The 26,195-nt window shown below is 34.5% G+C and overlaps 2 protein-coding genes and 1 long non-coding RNA gene across 3 annotated transcripts in view; 1 reads left to right on the top strand and 2 right to left on the bottom strand.

Annotated features, from left to right (window-relative positions):
* The window catches only part of LOC143921171 (uncharacterized), an 895,047-nt gene that overhangs the window by 178,428 nt on the left and 690,424 nt on the right, over positions 1-26,195 (bottom strand). The gene's annotated exons all lie outside the window — the stretch shown is intronic.
* Positions 1-26,195, top strand: part of LOC143921164 (uncharacterized) — a 754,379-nt gene that overhangs the window by 38,878 nt on the left and 689,306 nt on the right. The gene's annotated exons all lie outside the window — the stretch shown is intronic.
* On the bottom strand, positions 21,582-23,740 carry LOC143921272 (uncharacterized). The gene has a single exon (XM_077444501.1). The coding sequence runs from the start codon at positions 23,703-23,705 to the stop codon at positions 21,876-21,878; it is 1,830 nt and encodes a 609-aa protein (XP_077300627.1). The 5' UTR covers positions 23,706-23,740; the 3' UTR covers positions 21,582-21,875.

The raw sequence follows: 26,195 nt of genomic DNA, 5'->3' as shown, positions 1-26,195 counted from the left end.
ATCGGTTTTAGCTACAACACATCAAAATATGTGCAATTTAAAGATTTTATTTACAGTGTAATCTAAATTCATAATTTTATAAATAAATTAGCTGAACCCCGGCATATGTTGCAATGCCATAATAACGCATGCAATTTTCGTTCCCGTTCCCGCTCCCGTTCTCGTTCTTGTTCTCGTTCCCGTTCCCATTTATCGGAAAAACGCAGGCAGCGAACACATTTGAAATTATTGCCTTGCACACTCATTCCCGTTTTTTCCGTTTCCGTTCCCGTTTTTCCCCGTTTTTTTTCACAGTAATCTTCCCGGACATGCATAAAACAAATCCTGAAAGTTCCATCGTAATCGGTTCAGTGGTTTATGAGCCTATTCGAGACACACACACAGACATTCATGTTTATATATATATATATATATATATATATATATATATATATCAGTGGCGGACGGTGGGTGTTAATACCGGGTGTGCTGTGTATGCCGTAGGGCATAGGGTATAAAATTAGCAATTAAAAAAAAATACTCGTTTTGCATTACAAAAATGTTTAATTTATTAGTTATTTATACATAAGTTCAATGCGACGTTTCTGAGACATAAACTTTTCAATCACGTCTGCATAGAATGTGTCTTTCTGTTTTAATTCCACCAATAACTTTTTTTCTATTGAAATTAAGCTAAGGCCACATAATCTATCTTGACCTTGCGTACCTCTATAGCAAGTTTTTATTCTTTTCAGCGCCGAAAAAGAACGTTCTGCTGAAGCTGTACTGCTTGGTATCGTTAATATTAATTCTCCCAGCTTAAACACCTCTTTAAAACCAGATTTGAGGTTATTTTTTGTCATGAATTGTATTAATTCATGAACAGGTTTCTCTGAAAATTCAGAGCTGGAATATAGCACAATGAGTTCGTTTTTCAATCGAATATAATCAAACAGTGATCCATAAAAATCTTTTAATTTATTAATTAAAACATTTGGAAAATTTTCTTTATATTCGTCATATTTATCATTACAAAGAAGGTGGAAATATTCTAATTTGGAAAGTGAAGAATATCTACATTCGACTTGTGCGATTATGCTATCAACTATTTTGAAATATAATTGACGAAATGAAGTTTTATCTTCTACTTCTGAATAATTTTTTAATCTTTGTGGCCTACGATCATGATCATCATTTTTTTCATTTAAATAATTATTCCATAACATTTCAAAATTATTATCCCTTTCGTATTTCAGTTGCTGCAAAACATCATTAATTTTTTTACAACAATATAAAACGTCCGAAGATTTAGATTGAAGAATGTTATACAAAACATCAGTTATTCCAAACAGTTTTGAAAAAATTTGAAGAAGTTTAATTGTTTGAAAATCCTCTAAAAAGCCTAAAAACCCTCGTGCTTTTATAACAGTATCTGTGTCCCATAATTCACAATTTTCTATAACATGTCGAAAAAAATCTGTAAATTGACTTCTGTATTGTTGTACTGTGCTACTTAAACGAGATGTAAAATTCCACCTTGTGGGTGCTACAGAGGGAAGTCTTTTTGTCACAAATTCCTGTAAAGCGAATACTCTTTTGGAAGATTTTGAAAAGTATGTAGACAATCCATTTAAAGTTTGAAAAAATGATTTACTTTCTTTAATATCAGAAAGACCTTGCTGCAATACTAAATTCAATACATGAGCATAACAGTGTGTAAAAAGAGCAAAAGGATAAGCATTGAGGACTTTGGATTGCAAACCATTTACGTGTCCACTCATTACACTTGCTCCATCATAAGTCTGTCCAACCAATTTGTCTTGAATTTTAAATTCTTCAACTATGTTCACCACGTGACGGAATAGACCATTAGATGTTTTATCAGCACTAACGTCTGTAAAACTAATAAACCGTTCATGTACATTGCCTTTACATACAAAACGTAAAACTGTTGAGAGCTGTGATTTTGTCATTATATCTGAAGTTTCATCGAGAATAATAGCAACAAAACTTGCTGACTCTACTTCATTTTTTATATGAACTTTAATAACATGAGCGATTGCTTCGATTATGTCATTTTGTATACTTGGAGAAGTACCACGAAAGGTAGTAGCAGTATTTAAATGAGTATCTAAAACAGAATCATATTCTCGAAGAGATATTCAATGTAATTGCCTTTGTTTACGGAATTACATGACTCGTCGTGACCTCGCAGGGACAGTTCTTGTTTTCCTAGATAGATTATTGCGTTAATAATTCGTTTTAAAACATCTCTATTTTTATTTACTTGTTCATTATGTCGACTTATTTCGGCTTTACGTTGACTGTCAATTAATACGTCGATTCGTTGTTTGCCAAACATTTGTATGGAAAGAAATGATTGAACGTGTGCCTGCGATCCTTCGTGTTTCTTCAGTGCTGCTGTCAAATGTTTGAGATCAGCAAATCCTTCTTTGTTCCACACATTAATATCTTTGGAGAACAATAAACATGGCCAGCAGAAAAGTTTGGATCGAATTTCACAGCCTGTAATCCATTCGAATTTTTTATAATTTGAAACGCAAAAATGTCTAGTGTAAACTTTTGTTTTTTCTTTATGCAAACTGGATAAATTTGGAAGAGACGGACACGGTTTCCCATATTTAATTATTTTTAATTTTATCTCAAAACTTCTATTTGAAAACGGAATAGTTAAAATGTCTTGAACACTGTTAGCCATTATTAGTTATTAGAGGTAATAATATGACCATAAAAATACGAATGTGCGAAAAAGTACGAGACCACGTGTCGCATCGCATTCGGTCAATTGCCGAGTGGTGCGGTGCGGTGCGGTGCGCGGTGCTCTGAAGTCGTAGCACACCGTGCGTCTTAATATCGCGAACAAACCTATACAAGCGAATATCCGCCTGCACACTCCAACCAAACCCACCAATTTGCTGCACGGCATAGGTATTCTCTCGTCGCGGCGCACAAACTACATACACACAACACGCTGCAGACTGCACACCACACCATACACGACCAAGCGCACGCGGTAAATACACCATACACATCAATGCCTGTTTATACAACAACACATTATTTTGTATTAAAATACTACTTTATGTGGTCTTTGGTTTTCACGGGTGTGCGCCGCACACCTAGCACACACCCAATATACGCCACTGATATATATATATATATATATATATATATATATATATATATATATATATATATATATATATATATATATGTATGTAGATATACGCCAATCTCAAACACTGCTTAGCCACATACGTATTATGTAGACTCCGTAAACAGGACGAGTGTTAGAGCAGAAATAAGATAATTGAAAATTCCAAACCAACCCCACAACACGTAATAATATTATCCGTATAGCTCTCACGATACGATACATTATTTATACGACATGTATGGTGGACTTGTGTATGTAGTATGTATATGTATGTATGTATGTAAGTAGACTGCTCGATTCAATATCCGTTTCCGCTCAGCCTACTTCGTGGAACGCCACCAGCGTGCGACTTGCTCTCCGAATATATTCCGATCCATATTTATATATATTTTGGTATATTTATTATGTAGGTGTATCATTGCAGGTCTATTGTGTTGCTGTGGCCATATATCTTCTGCTTTTTAACCGGGACTCTCGTATAAATACATACACACATCGGTGACGGAATAATCCGAATGCCGATTTTAATATCGGGAGTGATTTATCTTATAGTGCTATTGTGAAAGCTCTGCCTCTCTCGTTGGAATTGGAAAATAGTCGTCAGTGTTGCCTTTGGGAGATTTCGGTCGATTAGATTGGGGATTTGTATATTATGCTTTCATTTGTGTCTAATAAATTGTATCAAAGAAAGTTAGCAAATTCGAAATGACTGGAAAATCTGACGAGCGCTAGGTTTCATAAAGAAATTGAATGCATCGATAAAAATAAACGAAATATTGTTATTTAAATATAAATAGTATATTAATGTACATTATATTGTCCGAGAATAAAAATAAAGAGGCGTTTGCTAGAAATGTGATTACTATATATTTACATATGTAGATACCTATGTTACTTTGAAAGCTCAAAAATTGGTTAATCCTAATATTATACTTACCATATTGATGTAGTTTTTCCTTGGCTTTTTTACAGTAAAATATATGTATATGATATAGTCCAAATGAAAATTTCGTTCATGAACACAATAATTTATTCATACATGAACTAATCTAGCCAGTTATATTGTATACAAAAGAACAAATTGACAAACGACTTACATACATACATAGTTTGTTCATGCACATGAGGCATAAGTTTAATTATTCTGAATCGTTTGCTCCATCTTCAATTATCTGTATTATACATACGTATGCGTACCTTGGGTTATAGCGACGGGAATGGGAATTATAGCAACGTTGTAATTCGGTTTCCACAGGATTTCCCATTTTAAATACTCAGCGTTCTGACAGCTCAAAATTTTCGACATCTAAAACAGCTGGTGAGAATTTATTTGAAGATAGCTTTTGATTTGTAGTACACTAGTATGTTCATGAACAAACCCGAGTTAACATTTGGACTGTAACATATACATACATATGTATGTACAATAAGCTTAGAGGCATTTTTAAATATTTTGTTAAATACAGGGCAGGGCTGTGGAGTCACAGTCCGTGTCGTAAAAATCAACCGACTACGACTCCTTTTTATTTTATTACTATTCTTATTTGAATTAATAGTATTACGGTATGCGTCATCCGGAGTCTCTAAATTTTTGAAGTAAATCGACTAATAAATTGAAATTTAATAATCTACATATATATACACGTATAAAAATGAATGTCTACGTGTGTGTCTCGACTACGCTCCTAAACCACTGAACCGAATACGATGGAACTATCAGGATTTGCTTTTTTGTTTGCATGTCCGGAAAATCACTATTATTTTTACTACTAATAATTTAAAGTTGGCAAGAAAAGTCCATCTTACTAAAATCGATAAATTTTGTGGGAGTGGTAAAATCGATAAAAAAAGTTTTCTGGAATTTTTTAAATTTTATTTACTATTTTTATACAATTTCAAACATGTCGAGCAACGCCAGGAAAATATATAAAATATTTGATTGAACGTGTTGATTACTCTAAATTTTTTATGGCAAGAGCACGTTTCGGTAGACGATATAAATAGACGATAATGCTTCGTATGAAATTTTAAAGCCCAGGTGAGAGGTTGCGGTTGGGTCGAAGCTTTCCACTCTTTTAATTATTTCTAAAATTATTGTACGAAAATACGCTTGGACATTGGTCCTTTAGGAACCAAGCGCACGCGGACATATTGTAGAATTTTGGTGAGTGTATGTAAATAATAAATGAAGACATGTTTTATCGTAACACCGCATATGCGTAACGCTCGTCGGTAGTTAATCACTCGAGCTCATAAACGTGCCGGATTCTGATTAAAAAACATGGTCACCCCACGTATATATCACGTGCGATATTGGAAAAATATTATTTAGAAATGCAACGGAGTACGTTATGCAGTAAATTGCGAAAATGTGAGGAATAGAAAATGTATACAGTGGCGTGCGCCATTGTACTACTGCATTAAATATGTATACACAGGCGCGTCGAAAGTATTTATTTAAGACATAGAATATACTCCAAGGCTTGTATTTTTTGGGTCAGAATTTTAATACGGTTTTGGTCAGAATTTATATTACACTGGTGAGAATTTTTGATAAACGGTCAGAATATAAGCGGTCAGAATAAATATTAGATGGTCAGAATTTATATTAAATGGTCGGAATTTATAATAAATTTCAGAATTTTTTTGACACATTGTCATTTTTTTTTTAGTTGGCAATAGCTGTTAAAAACTGTGCAAGAATCGCCAAAATTCGAGTATTTAGCCATCATAAGCTATGTATGTACAATGTCAAAATCATTGTCAGAAAATATTTATATATCAAATATTTTTAAAACATACATATAAATACATATCTTTAAATGTGATGCAATAATTAAAAAAAATTATTTAATGCATATTTTAATATTATAAGTTTTCTATTATATTTTATTTTTGTGACTTGCAAAATTTCAATACCTTTCAAAATCACCATTCATTATAAACGTTAATTATAATTATTTATTATTTTTTTTATTCTGATCGCCCTACATTGTTATTATGACCGTCCTTCATTTCATTCTGAAAATTTTATTCCGACTGTTTAACATTTTTATTTTGACCATGAATAAAATAATTCTGACCAAAATGGTAATAATATTCTAACCAAGTTCGAATTCTGACCATTTAATTTGTTGCCAAATTATAAAGTATCTAACAAAAGTTAACATTTTTCTTGACATAATTAAACATTTTTGTACGAATAATGTGAAAATTTTAATTTTATATTATTTTTTTTATAATAATTCCATAATTATTGGTTTATTTTGTTTTTTTTTTGATTTCCATTGATTGTAAGAAAAGTGGTATTGATAAACAAAAGTGGAATGTCAATTGTTATGACAATAAAACTAACATATATGGGGATTTATTTTTTATTACGTACATACATGCGTACATATGTATGTACATCAGTGGCGGACGGTGGGTGTTAATACCGGGTGTGCTGTGTATGCCGTAGGACGTAGGGTATAAAATTAGCAATTAAAAAAAAATACTCGTTTTGCATTACAAAAATGTTTAATTTATTAGTTATTTATACATAAATTCAATGCGACGTTTCTGAGACATAAACTTTTCAATCACGTCTGCATAGAATGTGTCTTTCTGTTTTAATTCCACCAATAACTTTTTTTCTATTGAAATTAAGCTAAGGCCACATAATCTATCTTGACCTTTGCGTACCTCTATAGCAAGTTTTTATTCTTTTCAGCGCCGAAAAAGAACGTTCTGCTGAAGCTGTACTGCTTGGTATCGTTAATATTAATTCTCCCAGCTTAAACACCTCTTTAAAACCAGATTCCAGGTTATTTTTTGTCATGAATTGTATTAATTCATGAACAGCTTTCTCTGAAAATTCAGAGCTGGAATATAGCACAATGAGTTCGTTTTTCAATCGAATATAATCAAACAGTGATCCATAAAAATCTTTTAATTTATTAATTAAAATATTTGGAAAATTTTCTTTATATTCGTCATATTTATCATTACAAAGAAGGTGGAAATATTCTAATTTGGAAAGTGAAGAATATCTACATTCGACTTGTGCGATTATGCTATCAACTATTTTGAAATATAATTGACGAAATGAAGTTTTATCTTCTACTTCTGAATATTTTTTTAATCTTTGTGGCCTACGATCATGATCATCATTTTTTTCATTTAAATAATTATTCCATAACATTTCAAAATTATTATCCCTTTCGTATTTCAGTTGCTGCAAAACATCATTAATTTTTTTACAACAATATAAAACGTCCGAAGATTTAGATTGAAGAATGTTATACAAAACATCAGTTATTCCAAACAGTTTTGAAAACATTTGAAGAAGTTTATTTGTTTGAAAATCCTCTAAAAAGCCTAAAAACCCTCGTGCTTTTATAACAGTATCTGTGTCCCATAATTCACAATTTTCTATAACATGTCGAAAAAAATCTGTAAATTGACTTCTGTATTGTTGTACTGTGCTACTTAAACGAGATGTAAAATTCCACCTTGTGGGTGCTACAGAGGGAAGTCTTTTTGTCACAAATTCCTGTAAAGTGAATACTCTTTTGGAAGATTTTGAAAAGTATGTAGACAATCCATTTAAAGTTTGAAAAAATGATTAACTTTCTTTAATATCAGAAAGACCTTGCTGCAATACTAAATTCAATACATGAGCATAACAGTGTGTAAAAAGAGCAAAAGGATAAGCATTGAGGACTTTGGATTGCAAACCATTTACGTGTCCACTCATTACACTTGCTCCATCATAAGTCTGTCCAACCAATTTGTCTTGAATTTTAAATTCTTCAACTATGTTCACCACGTGACGGAATAGACCATTAGATGTTTTATCAGCACTAACGTCTGTAAAACTAATAAACCGTTCATGTACATTGCCTTTACATACAAAACGTAAAACTGTTGAGAGCTGTGATTTTGTCATTATATCTGAAGTTTCATCGAGAATAATAGCAACAAAACTTGCTGACTCTACTTCATTTTTTATATGAACTTTAATAACATGAGCGATTGCTTCGATTATGTAATTTTGTATACTTGGAGAAGTACCACGAAAGGTAGTAGCAGTATTTAAATGAGTATCTAAAACAGAATCATATTCTCGAAGAGCATTTAGATATTCAATGTAATTGCCTTTGTTTACGGAATTACATGACTCGTCGTGACCTCGCAGGGACAGTTCTTGTTTTCCTAGATAGATTATTGCGTTAATAATTCGTTTTAAAACATCTCTATTTTTATTTACTTGTTCATTATGTCGACTTATTTCGGCTTTACGTTGACTGTCAATTAATACGTCGATTCGTTGTTTGCCAAACATTTGTATGGAAAGAAATGATTGAACGTGTGCCTGCGATCCTTCGTGTTTCTTCAGTGCTGCTGTCAAATGGTTGAGATCAGCAAATCCTTCTTTGTTCCACACATTAATATCTTTGGAGAACAATAAACATGGCCAGCAGAAAAGTTTGGATCGAATTTCACAGCCTGTAATCCATTCGAATTTTTTATAATTTGAAACGCAAAAATGTCTAGTGTAAACTTTTGTTTTTTCTTTATGCAAACTGGATAAATTTGGAAGAGACGGACACGGTTTCCCATCTTTAATTATTTTTAATTTTATCTCAAAACTTCTATTTGAAAACGGAATAGTTAAAATGTCTTGAACACTGTTAGCCATTATTAGTTATTAGAGGTATGACTGAGATACGAATGACCATAAAAATACGAATGTGCGAAAAAGTACGAGACCACGTGCCGCATCGCATTGGTCAATTGCCGACTGTTGCGCGGTGCTCTGAAGTCGTAGCACACCGTACGTCTTAATATCGCGAACAAACCTATACAAGCGAATATCCGCCTGCACACTCCAACCAAACCCACCAATTTGCTGCACGGCATAGGTATTCTCTCGTCGCGGCGCACAAACTACATACACACAACACGCTGCAGACTGCACACCACACCATACACGACCAAGCGCACGCGGTAAATACACCATACACATCAATGCCTGTTTATACAACAACACATTATTTTGTATTAAAATACTACTTTATGTGGTCTTTGGTTTTCACGGGTGTGCGCCGCACACCTAGCACACACCCAATATACGCCACTGATGTACATACATACATCATATGTATGTGCCATGACAGGAATTACCCAAACATAACAGTGCACAGAGTATAGTAGAGACATCTATAGACAATCAATAAAATTTTAGATTCATGGTAAATTTGCGAGTAATACATTATGCAGGTAGCATTTTATAAGATTCAACACATTCGAGTAGCTAATACCTCGAAATTGCGAGAAATTGAGGGAGAAGATATCGGTTTTTTGGATCCGTCACCACAATTAAGCGGGTAAAATTGAAAATTCTAACAGGAGATGATTGATCTGTATTTTAACCACAAAACTTCGCCAGCATCATATTTGGCCGGGACTTGAACTCGTGACCTCTATACTGGTATCCAATAGCTCTACCAGTGCATTACGTTGTGGGCTGTAGCTAATATCGTGAAATACATATGTTTCGTGACATTCGAAAAAAATTGCGAAACCGTTTTGTTCACACTGTTTTTTCATATAATTGATATTTAAAAATATATATTTTTAGGTAATTATCATTCAACAATCAATATATGTATATATTTATTTATGGCATTTTGTAATGCTAATATTGATAGATTTGTTGAGTCAAGTATTGACCACGTTTATATTAGAAGTACGAATAGGTTAATCCATTTCTAAACGGGGTCAGATTTTGATTAATTATAACTGTCATATTTGTTTGCTGGTCTTGAAGGTAAAGAAAACGAGAAAAGCCGCTCAAGCGTGTTTAACTCGAGTCCGGGAAATTAATTGATTGAAGCGATGGATTTTCCAAGCATCCTTTGGGATTCACTAGTTTACCATTCCCTATTCCAGATACTAGACGATTTTTATTTGCTCACGGAACGCCATCTGGTGTTGAAAAAAAATAAAAAAAAACTAAAAGGGAAACTCGTTCATATTTTATTATACAAAAGAGACTCGAGTTATTATCTGGAGTGCAGTGGAAAAATTACGTTTTAAATTAAAATTTATACGGAGTTTTCTATTTTTTTTTGTCTCTTTCGCTTATTAACCATTTAGAACGACATTTCTCAAACTTTACCAACTACGATCACTTTTGAGTTTTATCTACTTTTATTTATATACTCTTTCTTACTCTTTCCACGGTAGATCAAATTAAATATTTTTTTAAAAGCTAATTGACGGTAACGTTTTATCGATAGTTTTTTTGGATAGTGAGACTCCCTAGACCTATCTATTTAACGTGTTATATGAGATTGATCTCTCATTGATGTCGTAGCTTTTTAGTAGTTTCTATTTATTTAGTTTCTTTTGATTTAGTTAGTTACGTGAAAATCATAACCTTTCGAAATTTGTGGGCTGACTTTGAACGATTTCCACTATTCCGATCACTTTGATATTTTATTGACACACAGGGGCTAACTTTTATTAAGTAAGAAAATGTTTCCAACGCGAAGCTAGAGGAATCATTAAAAATTACATCGGAATATCCTGTCAGATCGACGTGTTGACAGCCAGCTATCCAAATGTGCCTTTCTACCGCCCCTACTCAACGCACAGACTAAACAGTTATGCTATTTATTTTTATCATAATTTTTTTTTTATAGAATTCTCATCTGAAAATATTTATATAATATGAATCATTATGAAATTCGAATCTGATATTGATCATGTTTGCTTCACCATTTCACCGTTTATCAGACTATCAATCTCTTAGAAGTATATTTACTCGTGACTCTTAAGTCTAGGCCCGAAGAAAGGTCGCACATCACCAATTTAAGATACATACACTAGTTTAGGGTTTAAATTGAAATTGACGTTGACGTTGTCGTCTGGAGCGATGTGTTATATGTCATTCGAGGTCGCATAATTCTAGGTGATTTCAGTCTACAACACGATGCATCTCTTATAATGGTTTCTGTTACAAGATTAAGGATGAAAGCACAGACCTTTACGACCGTTTCAGCTGAAGTTTCGATTCCTCAGAGTGCAATAATTACCTTGTACACTCTGTAGTGATGTGTCAGAGCGCAATCGCACTCGAGAGTATTTGAACGTTGCGGTTGAAGTTTTCTGGATTGTACATGTATGTATGTATGTATACATGGTATGTATGTAGGTGTAGTTACAGCGGAAAATCAATTGCTGAATTAAAGAAACAAAAATATAGGGGTTGTGATATGTATTTTTAAAATTTATATTTTACCATGATGCTTTTACGGGTTTTACCTCTGAGTGACACATGTGGTACATATTGTGGTAGTATTTATAGATTATAAATTTGAAATTATATTTCAATAATAGTGACAAATAGTAGGTAGAATGGCTTTGTCAATTTCACGAGGAACTGTTTTAATAATGAAATAAAAAAAAAACTGATAAACTGTGATGGGAAAAAATCGACTTGGAGTCATATATATACAAATATGACGAGCAGTACTGCAGAAAAACTCCAAATAAATTCTCTACAATCTAGGTCAACCTAGAGCTTGAACCCGGGAGCCTCTCGGTGGTTAGCATTAACGCAAACACCGAGTTACACTACTGAGTTGGCATTACAATGATGTTGCTCGGGTGGATGATAATTGAAAAAAACGTTAATAGGGCTCCGTAGAATGTCAGTTTCTAATAAAGTAGAAACTGACATTCTAATTGTATTATATGTGTAACTTAAATGACTTGTAAGCAACACTAGTTGCAATAGTTATGCATAGCTCCAGAGCAGGGTTAGCATCAAATGTCAGAAAAACAAATGGGTGATATTCGGTAAGTTGACTGATAATACGGATTACTCTACAAAAATTGATATCTTGGGTGCTATCAGGGTGAAACTTGTGAAAGTAACCAGAGAATTCGCGTTAGAGTGGGGAAAGGGAGTTGCATTCTTAAAAATGAAAGACGTCCTAACCACACGTGATCTCGGTATAGCACTCCAATTTAGACTTCTACGATGCTACGATTTCAGCGTCCTTCTGTACGTCCTTGTACTAAAAACAAATCCAAAAGTACGGATAGTCAAAGTCTAATACGCGAGCTTTCACACATATCCATACGTTTAGTATTACAGATATGCTTAAGTTGGCGGAAATCGCCAACTGAAATGTCTATTGCCTCTAAATCCACTTTATAGGAAGTTTTCGCGTGTGCACGTGACGTGTCTGTGTCCGGAGGGTGGGAAGGGATTCAAAGGCACAACTGTTGAATGGACCAAGAAAAAGGGTCGCAACCCAAGCGACACTGACGCCTTTATACGGACCCATAAATTCAATTATGATCTTCGGCGAAAATATAAACTCAACGTTGACTTTCCACAGAATTTGCGGAGGAATTCACGTTCTGGAAATTATTCGTAATGATATTATATTTATTTATTGACCTTTTGCCCACGGATGACTGCTATAGAATTAATGTGTAAAATGCCAATAGCGCGAATGACGTGACTCACTGTGTAAAAAAAAATGGGAAAAATTTATAAACGTCCATTTTATAAAAATGTGCATTTAAAAAATTTTTGTACATTAAAAAAAGTTGCTGTACATTACAAAAAAATTGTGTGAATGAAGTATACATATTGCATTAGAAACTTTGCTTTGATCAATGAAAAAATATTTTCTACTTACATAAGCGGATGAAATTTTAATTAAAAAGACAGATGAACTTTATCGGCAACGTCTACTGGATTACTTCGTTCTTACTCTTCGGCTTGCAATCTTCGACACCTACGACCTTGGCTTCGACTCTACGACCTGACATCATCATTCATATGCATACGTAATACGTAAACAAAAGTAAACAATTTTGACAGTTGACAGTTGTCAATAGCGGAAGACTGCAACGTTGCTACTTTTTGTATCTAATTCTAAAATCTATTTTTTCGAACGATCGTTTCATATTTTTTAATGTTCCCACTATAATGCAAAAATATTTTATTCGATGCACAATACGAGATTGTTTAATTCACCGAAAAAAATGCAATTTTTTAATGCGCAAACATTTTTTTTAAGATACAACGTATTTTTCTCAATGTAAAGTTAAATCGCACCCTAAAAAAAATACTTCAGGCGTAATTCACTATTTAAAAAAAACTCTTCAGGTGTTAATTGACATATTTGGTCACTTGAATAAATCTTACAATATATATTTATGGTTGAAAATTCGATTTACAAAAGAAAGGGGTAAAAATAGAAACATTCAGTATTACAATATTTTTTTCAAAATACTGACACCAAAAATGTTTCTACATATTTATTTCTTCGTTTATTTATCCATTGTATATTAACCTCAACCATAGGTACCACTACATTTGCCCAAGGTGACACCTATGATGAAACTTTTGTACATTAGTACCAAATACTATCATTTAACGATAGATTTAACATTAGTCTATTGGAATGAGATGAATGATTGGTAATTTTTATTGTTCTTTTCTTTTGTAAGACTGATGTGACACTTTGGGGCAACCTGTCAGGTCACATTGGTCATATTATTGTTATTATTATTATAAAATAATAAATAAATAAATTATTCAAAAATATGGGTTGTAAACACTGAGCAACAACCCCTACTACTGTACTTTTCCAATGCGGAAGCCGCTATAGCAGCTCCGTCATATGTAGATGTTCCTCTTCCCAATTCATTAAGCTTTGAGTTTATTGCAGTTCACCTTAATATTTTGCTGATGCTTCACTCGATTCAACCAGGAAGTTTGACTGTTCTGACAGTACATCATAATCGGCATCGCCCAGTCTTGCAAAATTCCATATTCCCAATATTCTTCTTGTAAAAATGTATGTATAAAGTTGAAATAGACTGAAAGTCCTTTGTCTTTGATACAAAGCTTTCCTTTTCTTCTTTTCCTTTTCAATTAATACTTAGAAATTAATAGAAAAGGAAAAAGTATTGTTGGTAACTATTCCGTTCGAGCTAAAGTGTCTTGTTTATATAAAAGTTAGGCTGCAATTACAATATGTGAATCGTTACGACTTTGAAGAAAGCTTGAAATGAACGGTTTTGAATGCTACCGAAGTGTTTCAATCAGGTTATATGTGCATATGTACATACATAAATACTCGTATGCGGACGAGAGTTTGCATATTCGAAAACGTACATATCCTATCCAAATATAGCCGTTCTATATTATGTTGACACAAATAATATAGAACGGCTAGGAACAATATCACGTGGTTAGGTCACGATAACAGTTTGGCAGGGGTGTAGGTGCATCTCACCCCCGCTGCTTCGACCCTCGAGTTGACGGACTAGAGAAATGTATGTGGGTTAGGTTAGGTTCCACTCGAACAAAGTTCCTCCAAAGAACAATATGGCGCGCGGAGTCTGTGATCATAATGTGCTCCTTTTGCCGACGATGTTCTGCGACAAGGGTGGCTGTTCTATTTCATATAATATTATCGCAAGGGTATTTCCCACCCCGCACAAGTGTGCGTTTTAATTAAAGTAAGGCGAATGTTTCGTTGACGAGTCGGTTAAATGGAATGTTGGTCGGGATCTCTCATCCGCAAGTGGACCAATTCTCTCGCTAGTTTTTTATATAACTTCAACTTAACCAAAAATAAAGATACGCCCTGGATGAACTAATTTTGTAATAATAAAGAAAAGTTCTATTTATATTATACAGCACTGCACGGCAACAGTCCAGCTCAGCAGTGCACTTTTCTAAACTACTTCTTTACAGCAGCGTACGTTTCGGCACGTTCGGACTTGTTTTGATTGCAAGCCAAAATCGGCTTACACATACATTACAGAGCGTGACGATACGGCGTAATATTGTTTGGGTCGTATTTTCGATTCAATATTGTCACAATATAATGTTTCCGAAAATATTCATATGCACATGCGCACTTTCGTAAGCACGCGTGCACCCGCCACTGTGACGTTACCTCATTCGTGAATATTTCAACACTGGCCAAAGAAAATCGATTTAAATGTACTGCTGTATAATATTGCTACGTACGCCGTGGATTGAGCGAATTGTACTTAGACCAACGGATATCTGTTATCGGTTAACTAAATGCATGCACTTACTTCCAAAGATTATATCTGGACTCTAAGTGCATTTAGGCTAAACAATGACCGTTATTAGTTATTTCTCAGAATCGGTACGGGAAGTCCCAATGTCTTGGAAATACATATCCGAATACGTGACTATATAACAGGTAAACAGATTAGGCGTCCTGAGAGATCTACCCTTTATAAGGCGGTACGTAGGCGATATAATTCATTCTGGACGGAGCAGTGACAGTGTGTGTAACTCCTTAATCATCAATAAATGCTGTGAAACGACTGTTGGCCTTTTACTTGGATCCTCCACCCACCCCTACGCAACAATATGAATAGATCGTGTCGGCTACTGCTGTTACATCTACACCATGTACATATTTGAATGTGTCCATATACATATATAATGTTCTAAAGAATATTACTCGTACAGCTGTTTATGTGCAGTTGAAGGTTTGTGCTGTGCCAGTATAAACATACATACCTTATAAAAATTAAGTTATGATCATTTACAGTCATTCACCATCCACTGCTGGATGAAGGCGTCTCCAAAATGCTTCCATTTATGTCTGTTTTGCACAAATATCATCCATCTCACCATACACCATTTTTAAAAATTTCATCTTCTTTGTGACCTTCCTTTCGCCCTTTTACATTCTATCAGGTACCATTCCAGCACTTTTTTTGTCAACGTTTCGTCCATTCTTCTAGCTATGTTATCTACACCCATTGCCATTTCAATCTATTCATTTTCTCCACTATATCCACTAGCCTTATCACACTCCTCACCTATATCCCGTGTAACATTGTAACATAAGTAACAAATTGATTTTCAAGTTTTAAAAATATAAAATTGAATTGCGTAGTATTTTCATGCTGATTAATTTTCATTAAATATGCAGTTTGTACAGAAATGACGATTGTGAATATTTTTCATCAAACACTGTATATTTCTTCGATAAGAACTTGGTTCGTTTTTGTCCTTCTTGTAGAGCTGTACGGAAATTAATTAATTTTGATTGAATAAATTCACGGTTGAAAACCACCCCATTGCGTTGTGGTTGAACGCGGGTTAAGTTCGCGCGCACTTAGCAAATTAGCAATATTATAGTCGACACCATCATCCCCATCCACAGGGTGTCTCATAAAATACATAAAACAAATAAAAGCTCACTCGTTTACAATCGTAAAGAGCTCACTCGCTCGAAATACACATAAGCGGATGAAAAATACATTATAATAATTACACGATTCAATCTTCAAAGCTCCACCCCAAGTTTTTCATCCCCGCTTTCCCATACTTACACCCCCCCCCCCTAATTGAAGTTTATTGTTTCGCATTATTTTGTAATAAAAATAAGATCAAAGTTTTCTCCTTCCGAAAGGTTCAGCTTTTTATATTAAAAAACCGTATTTTATTTTATTTTTTGCTTCATCACCTTCCTACCCTTCTTCTCCCATATCCACTGCATGGTCCATCTTTGCTCTTTAGTAGCTATAAAAAATCTAATTTGGCGGGTGTAACGATACTTTTCAGGAGTTTGGATGTGTGTGCGGCGAGGAAGTCGTAAATATTTTTCAATATAAAATGCGAAACGTTCGCTTACATGCGAGCGCATAAATCGTAATGCGAATTCGGTGTGACCTTGTACAACCATCTCTGTTATTATGGTTATAGTCTGTTCCATGATCGGACACGTGCATATAATTTTTATGTCAAATCTGTAATAAAATTGAGCTAGTTGAGAATCCAGTCTTACGATGAAAACAAAATTACATATATTATATTATAACTAGACTTTGACACCCCAAGACCTTTAGACAGAATTCGAAATGCCGCCCTTTTAAGAGATATGGTTGAAACGGATATTTTTTCATAATTGTAGAATTGTTGCGTAGGGGTGGGTAACATCACATCATTTATTCAAAGTTCCCACAGGTCCACACGGAACCACTGCTCACTCCAAAATAATCTGATCTCCCGTGTGTACCACATTATAAAGGACTAGTTGCCCAACACAGCTTCCCCGATTCATTAATGTGTCTATTGTCTAGGCACTTAAAGGTCTACCCCGTCAAGTTTATTGTTTACGCACGCACTCGCTCAGGCACTTACTGAGACGCGTTAGCCTAATCCGGGGTCTCTATGGTTTACCCACAAATTCACTTAGACAGTGGATACTCTCTTTCATATTCCAAGCTTACTCAAATCATAATATTTTTATCGAAAATAATTAAGATGCACTCACCTACGAGTATGTGCATATGTATCAGGGCCGGGATTAAACATTTTGTTACCCAAAATAAAAGTAAAAATTTCGCCCCTATGTAATTTTTTTTAAATATAAGTATAATATTGAGCAACAATAAGATATAACATATGAAATACATAAGGGACGGTTTAATATTAATTTAATAGGAGGGAGGAGGTTTTAGATGACTTGTATAAACTTAGGTTTTTGAGACATCATTGAAAAAAATGTTAAAAGCAAAGGAACAAATAAAATATAATAATATTTTACATCAACGCATGAGCATTGGGTGACATAATATGTGACGAAATATGGTAAGAACATACTTAAAAGTGTAGCATGGAATGTGCTTGTGGTTTCTGGCTGTGATGGGCGTATCTTCATGTAATTGCTAATTCGTACGATCTTATTATTTTGACGCGTTTCTCGTATACTAATATACCTCTCATAATATCTCGTAAAAATACCCCCCCCCCCCCCGTGGGCGAGTTTTTCCAAATATCACGACAGTTTATGTATGTAGACAGTGGCATAGCTGCCTCATAGCAAAGTCATGCAAAGCATGAGGGCCCAGCTTGACAGGGGGTGTAAATTTATATATGTACATAGATACTGTTGCGTAGGGGTGGGTTGAGGAACCAAATGAAAGGCCAAAGTCGCTTCACAGCATTTATTTACTGATTCAGGAGGTCCACGCGCAGCCAGCGCTCGTTCCAGAATGATCTGATATGGCCTAAGTACCTCCTTATTAAGGGAAAGACACTCACTACAGCTTCCCCGATCCGTTTGTTTCTTCATGTTCTAGGCTCGTACAGTTTTAACTGAGTCTGAAATATGAACAGGTTCATATGGACTTTGGACGTAATGGAGGACCCGAAATTCCTAGCTGCGTAGGGTATATGGGTGGCTAAAATGGTGGAGTATCCAATGGCGGGAAAAAGTTATCAAAACATCGGTATGCTGTTGATACAACACTCATAGCTAACAACTATCATGGAGAAATGGTCGATCCAATCCACCCAGTACAAACAGAGAGCAATATGCTGGGCATGCAGATAAATCGCTCCAAAACAATGATAACGATTTTAGACTACAAAAAAATAATATTTTAAATGGTATTTTTTAAAGGCAGCAGATAGAAGAAAAGTTGGCGTTTTTAGATGTGGTGCTGGAGGCGGATGTAAAGTATCCCATGGAAAAACATGCGTGTGAATACTTCATTCATGCAGAAAACTTCTGCATCACGATCCTCAGGAATGAGTCATACGACTACTGAATCGGTCTCCGTGACGAGACAGAATGTTAAATTACAGAAAACGCAAATATCGGAAGGCAAAGATCGAAAATCGAAAGATCTTAAGTCGAAAGATCAAAAAATAATGGTGCATGGTAAACGGTACATACTCACTTAATTTGCGCGAGCAGGATACAACAGGAACAAGAGGAACAGGCTTTTCCTCCCGTATTAATGTGCGCGCGCAGATCTTTGCCTTCCGATATTTGTGTTTTCTGTAATTTAACATTCTGTCTCGTCACGTAGACCCCTACTGAATACATGTATTATATGTACATACATATGTATTGTATATGGAGAAATGATGTATACACAAGTAGAGATCATGTATATATGTAACTAGCGGTTGAAACTGTTGCTCAAATGTGCGCCAACCAACTATGAAGAGTAGTTTGAGCCGGAGAATCTCAATTTAAGCATAATTTGATTTGATGTCGTGTCGTAAACTGTGCGGTTGCAGGCGTCGATCTTCACGCAATTAAGATGCTCAGCGGTGCAGACTAACTGCACCCTCCGGCAGGATGCAACTGCGCCAATTTCCACAGTTGCCTGCACCGCACCGGTGAACTCCTTTGAAGTTCCTAAACTTGAACGCTCGCAGATATGTCCTGTTCGAAATTGCCGAATTCTACTACTTTCTAGTGCGGATATTGCATACTGGATATTGTTCAGATAGACAAACCTACGATCCGATTCGAAAAACCAAAGGAAATGAAAAAACTATTGGGGTAGAAATTAAATTATGTTTAGGATTAATGATATAGAAGTACTTCTAAGAAATACATATTTTCTTTCAATTGATAAAAATAATAAGTTTCCCTAAAATAAATTATACCTTAGGCGCACATTCTATGTGAATAATTCAATCTAAAATCATTTGTGAATTAATTTATGAAATGGTTTGAAAATTACTACTGATAAATAGCATTAAGAAAAATGAGTATTATTTAAAAATATATATATATATCTGTGGAGCATTGTTAAAATATGATCACTTTGGGTGAAATAAGTATGGATATTTTTATTGTTGTAATGGAAATCGTTTTTAAAATTATTATTTGCGATATTTTACGTCCCAAAAAAATAAAAAGGGGGAAAAAGTAGTTATTGAGTATTAGTTAGGATGTAAGTAATATTTTTTTATTATTATATTTTATATGTCATGAGGTTTCTATTATTTTTTTTTCTTACCAAAAATTTAAATTTTGGGCTCAATCAAATTCGTCAACACTATTATAAATGTCATTCATGATCTTTTCAGTGATATATAATATGTATGGGTCTACTCTAATGTAAACCATTTCAATGTATATTTTATTATTGAATAAAAAAAAGTTATATAATATTATCAAATTGGAGCAAGGGATGAAAATTCAATGATGTATTAAAAAGCAGCTTTTGAGCGAAAGATGCGTGATTGATGGCCTTATTTACGCGTTTTAGGATCTGACGGCTCACTTGTGGATATTGAAAGTACGAGTACTTAGGGTTCGGAAGCTGTGAGATCTGATGTTGAACTATAGAATAAGCTAAGATGTAGCATTTCATTCATTGAATATGAACAGCATGGCGTGGATATATACATGGACGTAATTAAATTTGTTCAAATATGATGGGAAACTTCTATGTACATATACATATGTATGTACATACATATATAGCCAGCAGCATAGCTCGGTCGTTAAGCTTCTGCTTATCACCGAGAGACGCCGGGTTCGATCCCATGAGACCTCGATTGAAAATAATTTTTGTATATCTGTAGTGCTGCTGGTCAGACCTGGATATTTGTGATAATATTAGGCGATCGTTGCAAGTTTTTAGTGTCTCGTAATTGAGCGACTTGTGTAATAAAAATGCTGCAATGTGTGTAATTGGCCAGGAAGGCGCATTGGGGTTTACTTGTAAGGCCTTTCTGGTATAAAATGTAATAAAATAAATAAAATTTAGGATCTGGTTGTCAGGAGACAGGCGGTGAAGTTAAATGAGACTCGTTGAGTGGTTTAAAGCATTAGAAAAGCGGACCGCCGCAACGGACTGATCGTTCGCGCGTCACATGTACAGGATGACAGCTTAATCATTCTTCAACTCACGCATGCCAACCCGATCTTTTATACATGCATTATTTTATGCTAGAAAACTAAATCCTTATATATAAATATCGTGCCATTACAGGTCTCCACAAGGCGACACCTATGGCCATAGTTATAATATGTACATATGTATAAGATAGGTGGACAATTTGGTAAGGAATCGTTTCAACAATGAAATCAGATAATTAAAGATTACAATATAAAGTGAATATACGCGGCACATTTTTTCGATTAAATCAAAACTTGACAATTATTCAAGCAAAAAAAATCTACAGTGAATTTTATTATATATATATTTAAATTTATATGCAATTTAATATACATAGTATTCCTATATACATTTAAATATTCATGACTTTGCTTAGCACGTTAAACACATGTTGTATTAATTTTGAACTGGTTTCGATGTATTATTTCTTCTGTCTGGGGTTGCTCAGGCAGAAGAAAGTTTGAATAAAAAAATCTAGTATGATAAAGGGTTCGTAAAATATCGCAGTTCAGATACACTAAGCCCAAAATCAAGCCAGAAAGACGAAGTTGTAAATATAAGATCAGTTCGAGCTATCAGAATTTAGCGTTTAAAATTTGGCCGTAACAAGTAAGTATGTATGTACATACATATATAGGAAGTCCGCTGGGTAGTAGGGAGGATTGCAGGAGAGAGAGACAAGTAAAGACGATCTCAATTCAATCTTATGTTTATTTAGAACAATAGGTAATCGATGCGCGTACGCAACCGGCGCGTCAAGGCGCGACGCCTACTCCTACTACTGCTACCGCACCCGGTTCAGGGGTACCAACCTTAACATTAATACATACGTGTACCAACTGTTCGGCATGAGCCACATCATTATACATAATTGTAATCATTTTTATATTAATATCCTACATTCGGCCATATCTGACAAAACATTCGTCCTCGAATGACATTCATCATCTTTCATTCTTTATAATTTTTCATCTTTCATTCAAATAAAACAGTATCACTTCAATCTCCAAGTATTCATCATTTCTACTGAAGATTTAACAAAATTTGACCCATCGAGTTCTCCCACTTCATATACATCATACTGATTGTTGTCTCTAACTTTACAATCAACCCGATACGGTCCAATGAATTTAGGTCTTAGTTTCATTCCCGATTCAAATTGTGAATCCTTTTTTATTCCGACCAAATCTTCTTCTTTGTACTGCTTTTCTGATGTTCGTGTCTTATTGTATGTCCGTCTGTTTTTCTTCTTGAATTTCTTATACAAGATATCTTCATTCGATAAAATATTTTTATCTGAAACATTTTTCTTCTGCACGCCGTCAGTCAATCTCTTTTTCCAAGTCTCTTTCTTTGAAACAGCATGCAATTCTCCCGGCTCCATGTAATATTCTGATACTTCAACAGACACCTCCGCCTGTAGATCAGTCTTCCTTCTCGGCACAATGTTTTTTGAAGAACACTCCTTGTTTGACATCAAGTCTTCAAGCTGTTCCAAGCGTAACTTCATAAAATTTCTCTCCGTTCTGAGCTGTGAAATTTCTTTGTTTCTCTCCGCTAGCTCTTCTTGTACTTTATTGAGATTCTCGGTGAGAACAGTCAGTTCCTCACTATTATTCTGCTGCTTTTCTTCCATTGACCCGACATCTCCGGTCATCGTTTGTTTTCTTTTCTCGGTGACAACTATGTTTGCAAATAGAATTTGTGTTGTCTTCTTTTCTTCCTCATCGGTGACAAGTTCTTCACCAATATTCTCTCTTGGCAGTTTTTCCATATCGGACTCTTTACAGATTTCCATTAAAGCAGGTATATTTACATTATCTATTGTATTTACAGTAGATTCCGATACATCTTTTCCTTTTCTCATCGGACATTTTGCATATACATGTCCAAAGCTGTTGCATTTATAACATTTCAGTCCTCTGTGCTTATTTCTACACTCTGAAGACCTATGTCCTTTCCTGTTACAATTGAAACAAATTATACTGTATTTGTTTTCTTCTGTATCCTTCTTTTGATACATGTGTTTGTTTGACACTCCGTCGTCTTTCCTCGAATTCCAGGGAACATCTTTTCTAACATTAATTTTTTCATATGTCTCCACTTTCTCTTTGAATTCTTTAAAGTTTTTAGCTCCATATAAAATTATTTTATTTGAGCTTTCGTCTGGAATACCATCAATAACATACTGGATGATTACTTCTGCCTCTAGGTTTATCCGACTACCTATTTCTCGCATATTTATTATATATTCTTTGATGCTCTCTTCTCGGCGTTTTACTCTAGTCATTAATAATTTATGTATCGATGCACTATTTGTAACTGTTTTGAATTCTTCTATTAGAATATTTTTCAATTTTCTCCACGTTGTTATTCCCCGTTGAGATTGTATAAACAACTTTGCTACTCCCGTCAATGACTTTTTGGCATACATGAGCTTCCTTAAGTCATCCAAATTCGTCATCTGGGCCAGCTCTTCAAATTCTGCTATCCATTTCTCCACAGGATAGTCTTCATTTCCGTTAAACGGCGATATAGAGTCTTCTACATCTCGAAATGACAATAAAGGCGCATCTCGTCTTGATACTTGGATCTGCTTAAAACTTCCTAAGCTTTGTCCATCTTCTTCCTTGTTTTCTTGGTCGTTGTCCTCAGCTAGGTTCGCTTCTTCATCGTCTTCATCTTGGTTCGGTTCTTCATCTTCTTCTTCATCTTGGACCAAATTGTTTAAGAATGATCCAATACGATCGGCAATATCGTTCATTGTCCCGATCATTTTTATATTTAAAATCCGACATATCATTATGAGATTATTTACAGGCATATTCTTTACTTTTTCTATTATCTTTTCATATTCTTCCGATGAAGTATCTAATCTATAACCTGAAAATGCTTTCAAATTCTTTCTCAACTGTCTCGAATTTCCAACTTCTCCAAACACAAATAAATATAACTCTCTTATTTCACTCAGTTCCGCTTCATTCAAACTCCGCTTAACATTCTCAAACGATTCTAAAGTCGCCATTTTGCAAATAAAATTAAATACAATGATAAATAAACAAATAGAATGGTAAATAAACAAATAGAATGTCAATTATAACCTAAAGAGTTTCAACACAACTCATCAAAATCGTTGCACTAATATATACGGTGGGGCATATAAACTTATGCACACAGCACTGAACACACACACAAACACTGATATAGCATCAGGTGATCAGCTCTCGATGAAATCGTCGCAGCTGATATCCTCGTCGTGGTGGTGGTCATCGGTCATCAGTCATCAGGTCGTCTTAGCTAGTCCTTTGCTAATGTGGTGAATTTCGGCGAAAGAAACCTTTCTCGACACAGCTGTCTTCGCGCCCGTCTCGTGACGTCACTGCTGATGTCGTCGTCGTGGTGCTCAATGGCGACCACCTGTCAGATTGTCGGCGTCCTTTCTCGCAATCTGAATCCCTATCCCGGACGAGCCCCCATTTTATAGGAAGTCCGCTGGGTAGTAGGGAGGATTGCAGGAGAGAGAGACAAGTAAAGACGATCTCAATTCAATCTTATGTTTATTTAGAACAATAGGTAATCGATGCGCGTACGCAACCGGCGCGTCAAGGCGCGACGCCTACTCCTACTACTGCTACCGCACCCGGTTCAGGGGTACCAACCTTAACATTAATACATACGTGTACCAACTGTTCGGCATGAGCCACATCATTATACATAATTGTAATCATTTTTATATTAATATCCTACACATATATCAGCATTATATTATAAACATTTTAATATTCATTATATAACTTATTAGTGAATTAAAGATTACCTTAACACAATCTGATTTAGGTCATCGACTTTAGAGAGTCTTTAATTAATATTATGTATTAGATGTATTATGAGCATTTATAGGAATTGTAAATAGGTTTTTGAGCTCTTTTTCCTATTACGCTGTACATATTAACATTTTAATAATATAATACTATGATTACTAACAAAATTAAATTAAAATTGTAAAATAGAAAATGATCAGTAGATCAGTAGCTATTAAAATATAGATGTATTGTGAACATAATTTAGTAATAATAAAAAGCATTTAAAAATCAAAAAAATAGTGAAGTAAAAATATTTTAAGAGATATTGAAAGCCTATAATGCAAATTTTATAATATATAGTTTGAAAAAGATAAAGTTAAAGGAGTTACAACAATTAAAATCTGACAAAACGAGTGGGTGGCAGAAAGTTAAATATAAGGCTACTGGCCACTGGGGGAGCTGAGCTGTAATCAGCTCCAAATTTTTTGGATTCTTAAACGTTTTTATTACGATTATTTTTCACCATCGAAATGGCGGTTGCAATTTAAATTTCTATCGGTGACCAAACCGCGCAAAATGGAAAAATTTAAAACCGATCGGAAGAATGTAGGAAATAGTTTTAGACCAAAGGCGAAATAAAACTAATATAAGCCTTGTAATAATATAATACGAGACAGCGCACCAAATTTGGTGGTTCTAAATTGAAAATTGTAGATTTTTGCATAGTGGACAAACAGACAAACATTAATTAAAAATATGTATAACGAAGGTTGTTCAAATACATGAGGATTGTGGTGCAATATATGTGTAAATGGATTTAAATTTTCAACTGACAGCAAGCATTGCAGTAGTAATTCATTCATTTTTGACCGAAAAGTTGTATTTGCTCATGCGAAAAGATCGCACTGCAAAGGAGTCAAAGCGCTGATTCACTCTCTTTATTCATTATGACTGTTATGATGTTATTTCATATTTTTATTTAGATTGAACGTATGTGTGTGTGTGTATTCGTATTGTTCTTTTCCGCGTGGACTATTTATTCTCTCGCATGGCCAATATTGGCGTATACATATTTCGTATGCGAGCGCATTTTCTCCCTTTGTCCGGTTTTGTTTGTCCGGTCCGGTATTCGGTTCAAAGCTTTGGTACTTGTTTTATTATTATTATTTATTTTTCAAACTGTCAGCAGGTATTTGCGTCATTTATTTGAATTATTAACTTCATTGTGTAAATAGCTAAACTAAAATGTATTGTTTTGTAATATCTAGTGTTGTCATACGTATTCTTGTTCCTAAATTATAAGTCTTTAGACACTAAAAAGTGTTTAAAGATTAATAACAACAGTGAAAAAAAAAAAACAAAGAAGAAAAGCATTGAATAAGGTATAGGATGTACATGCAGTAGCGTTGCTAGGGGTGGTGTCACCTAACAAATATTTTTTATTAATTATTAATATTTGATAATTGTTATAACAAACGAGAGAGAAGCGCCAAAAGATAAGCTAAGCTCAC

Source organism: Arctopsyche grandis, chromosome 13 (assembly GCF_051622035.1).
Source record: "Arctopsyche grandis isolate Sample6627 chromosome 13, ASM5162203v2, whole genome shotgun sequence".
NCBI lineage: Eukaryota > Metazoa > Arthropoda > Insecta > Trichoptera > Hydropsychidae > Arctopsyche > Arctopsyche grandis.
This window is presented reverse-complemented; position numbering and strand designations above follow the sequence as displayed.

Excerpts from the sequence above, each read along its gene's own strand:
- LOC143921272 (XM_077444501.1), bottom strand. The coding sequence starts at position 23,705 with ATGCCTGTAAATAATCTCATAATGATATGTCGGATTTTAAATATAAAA.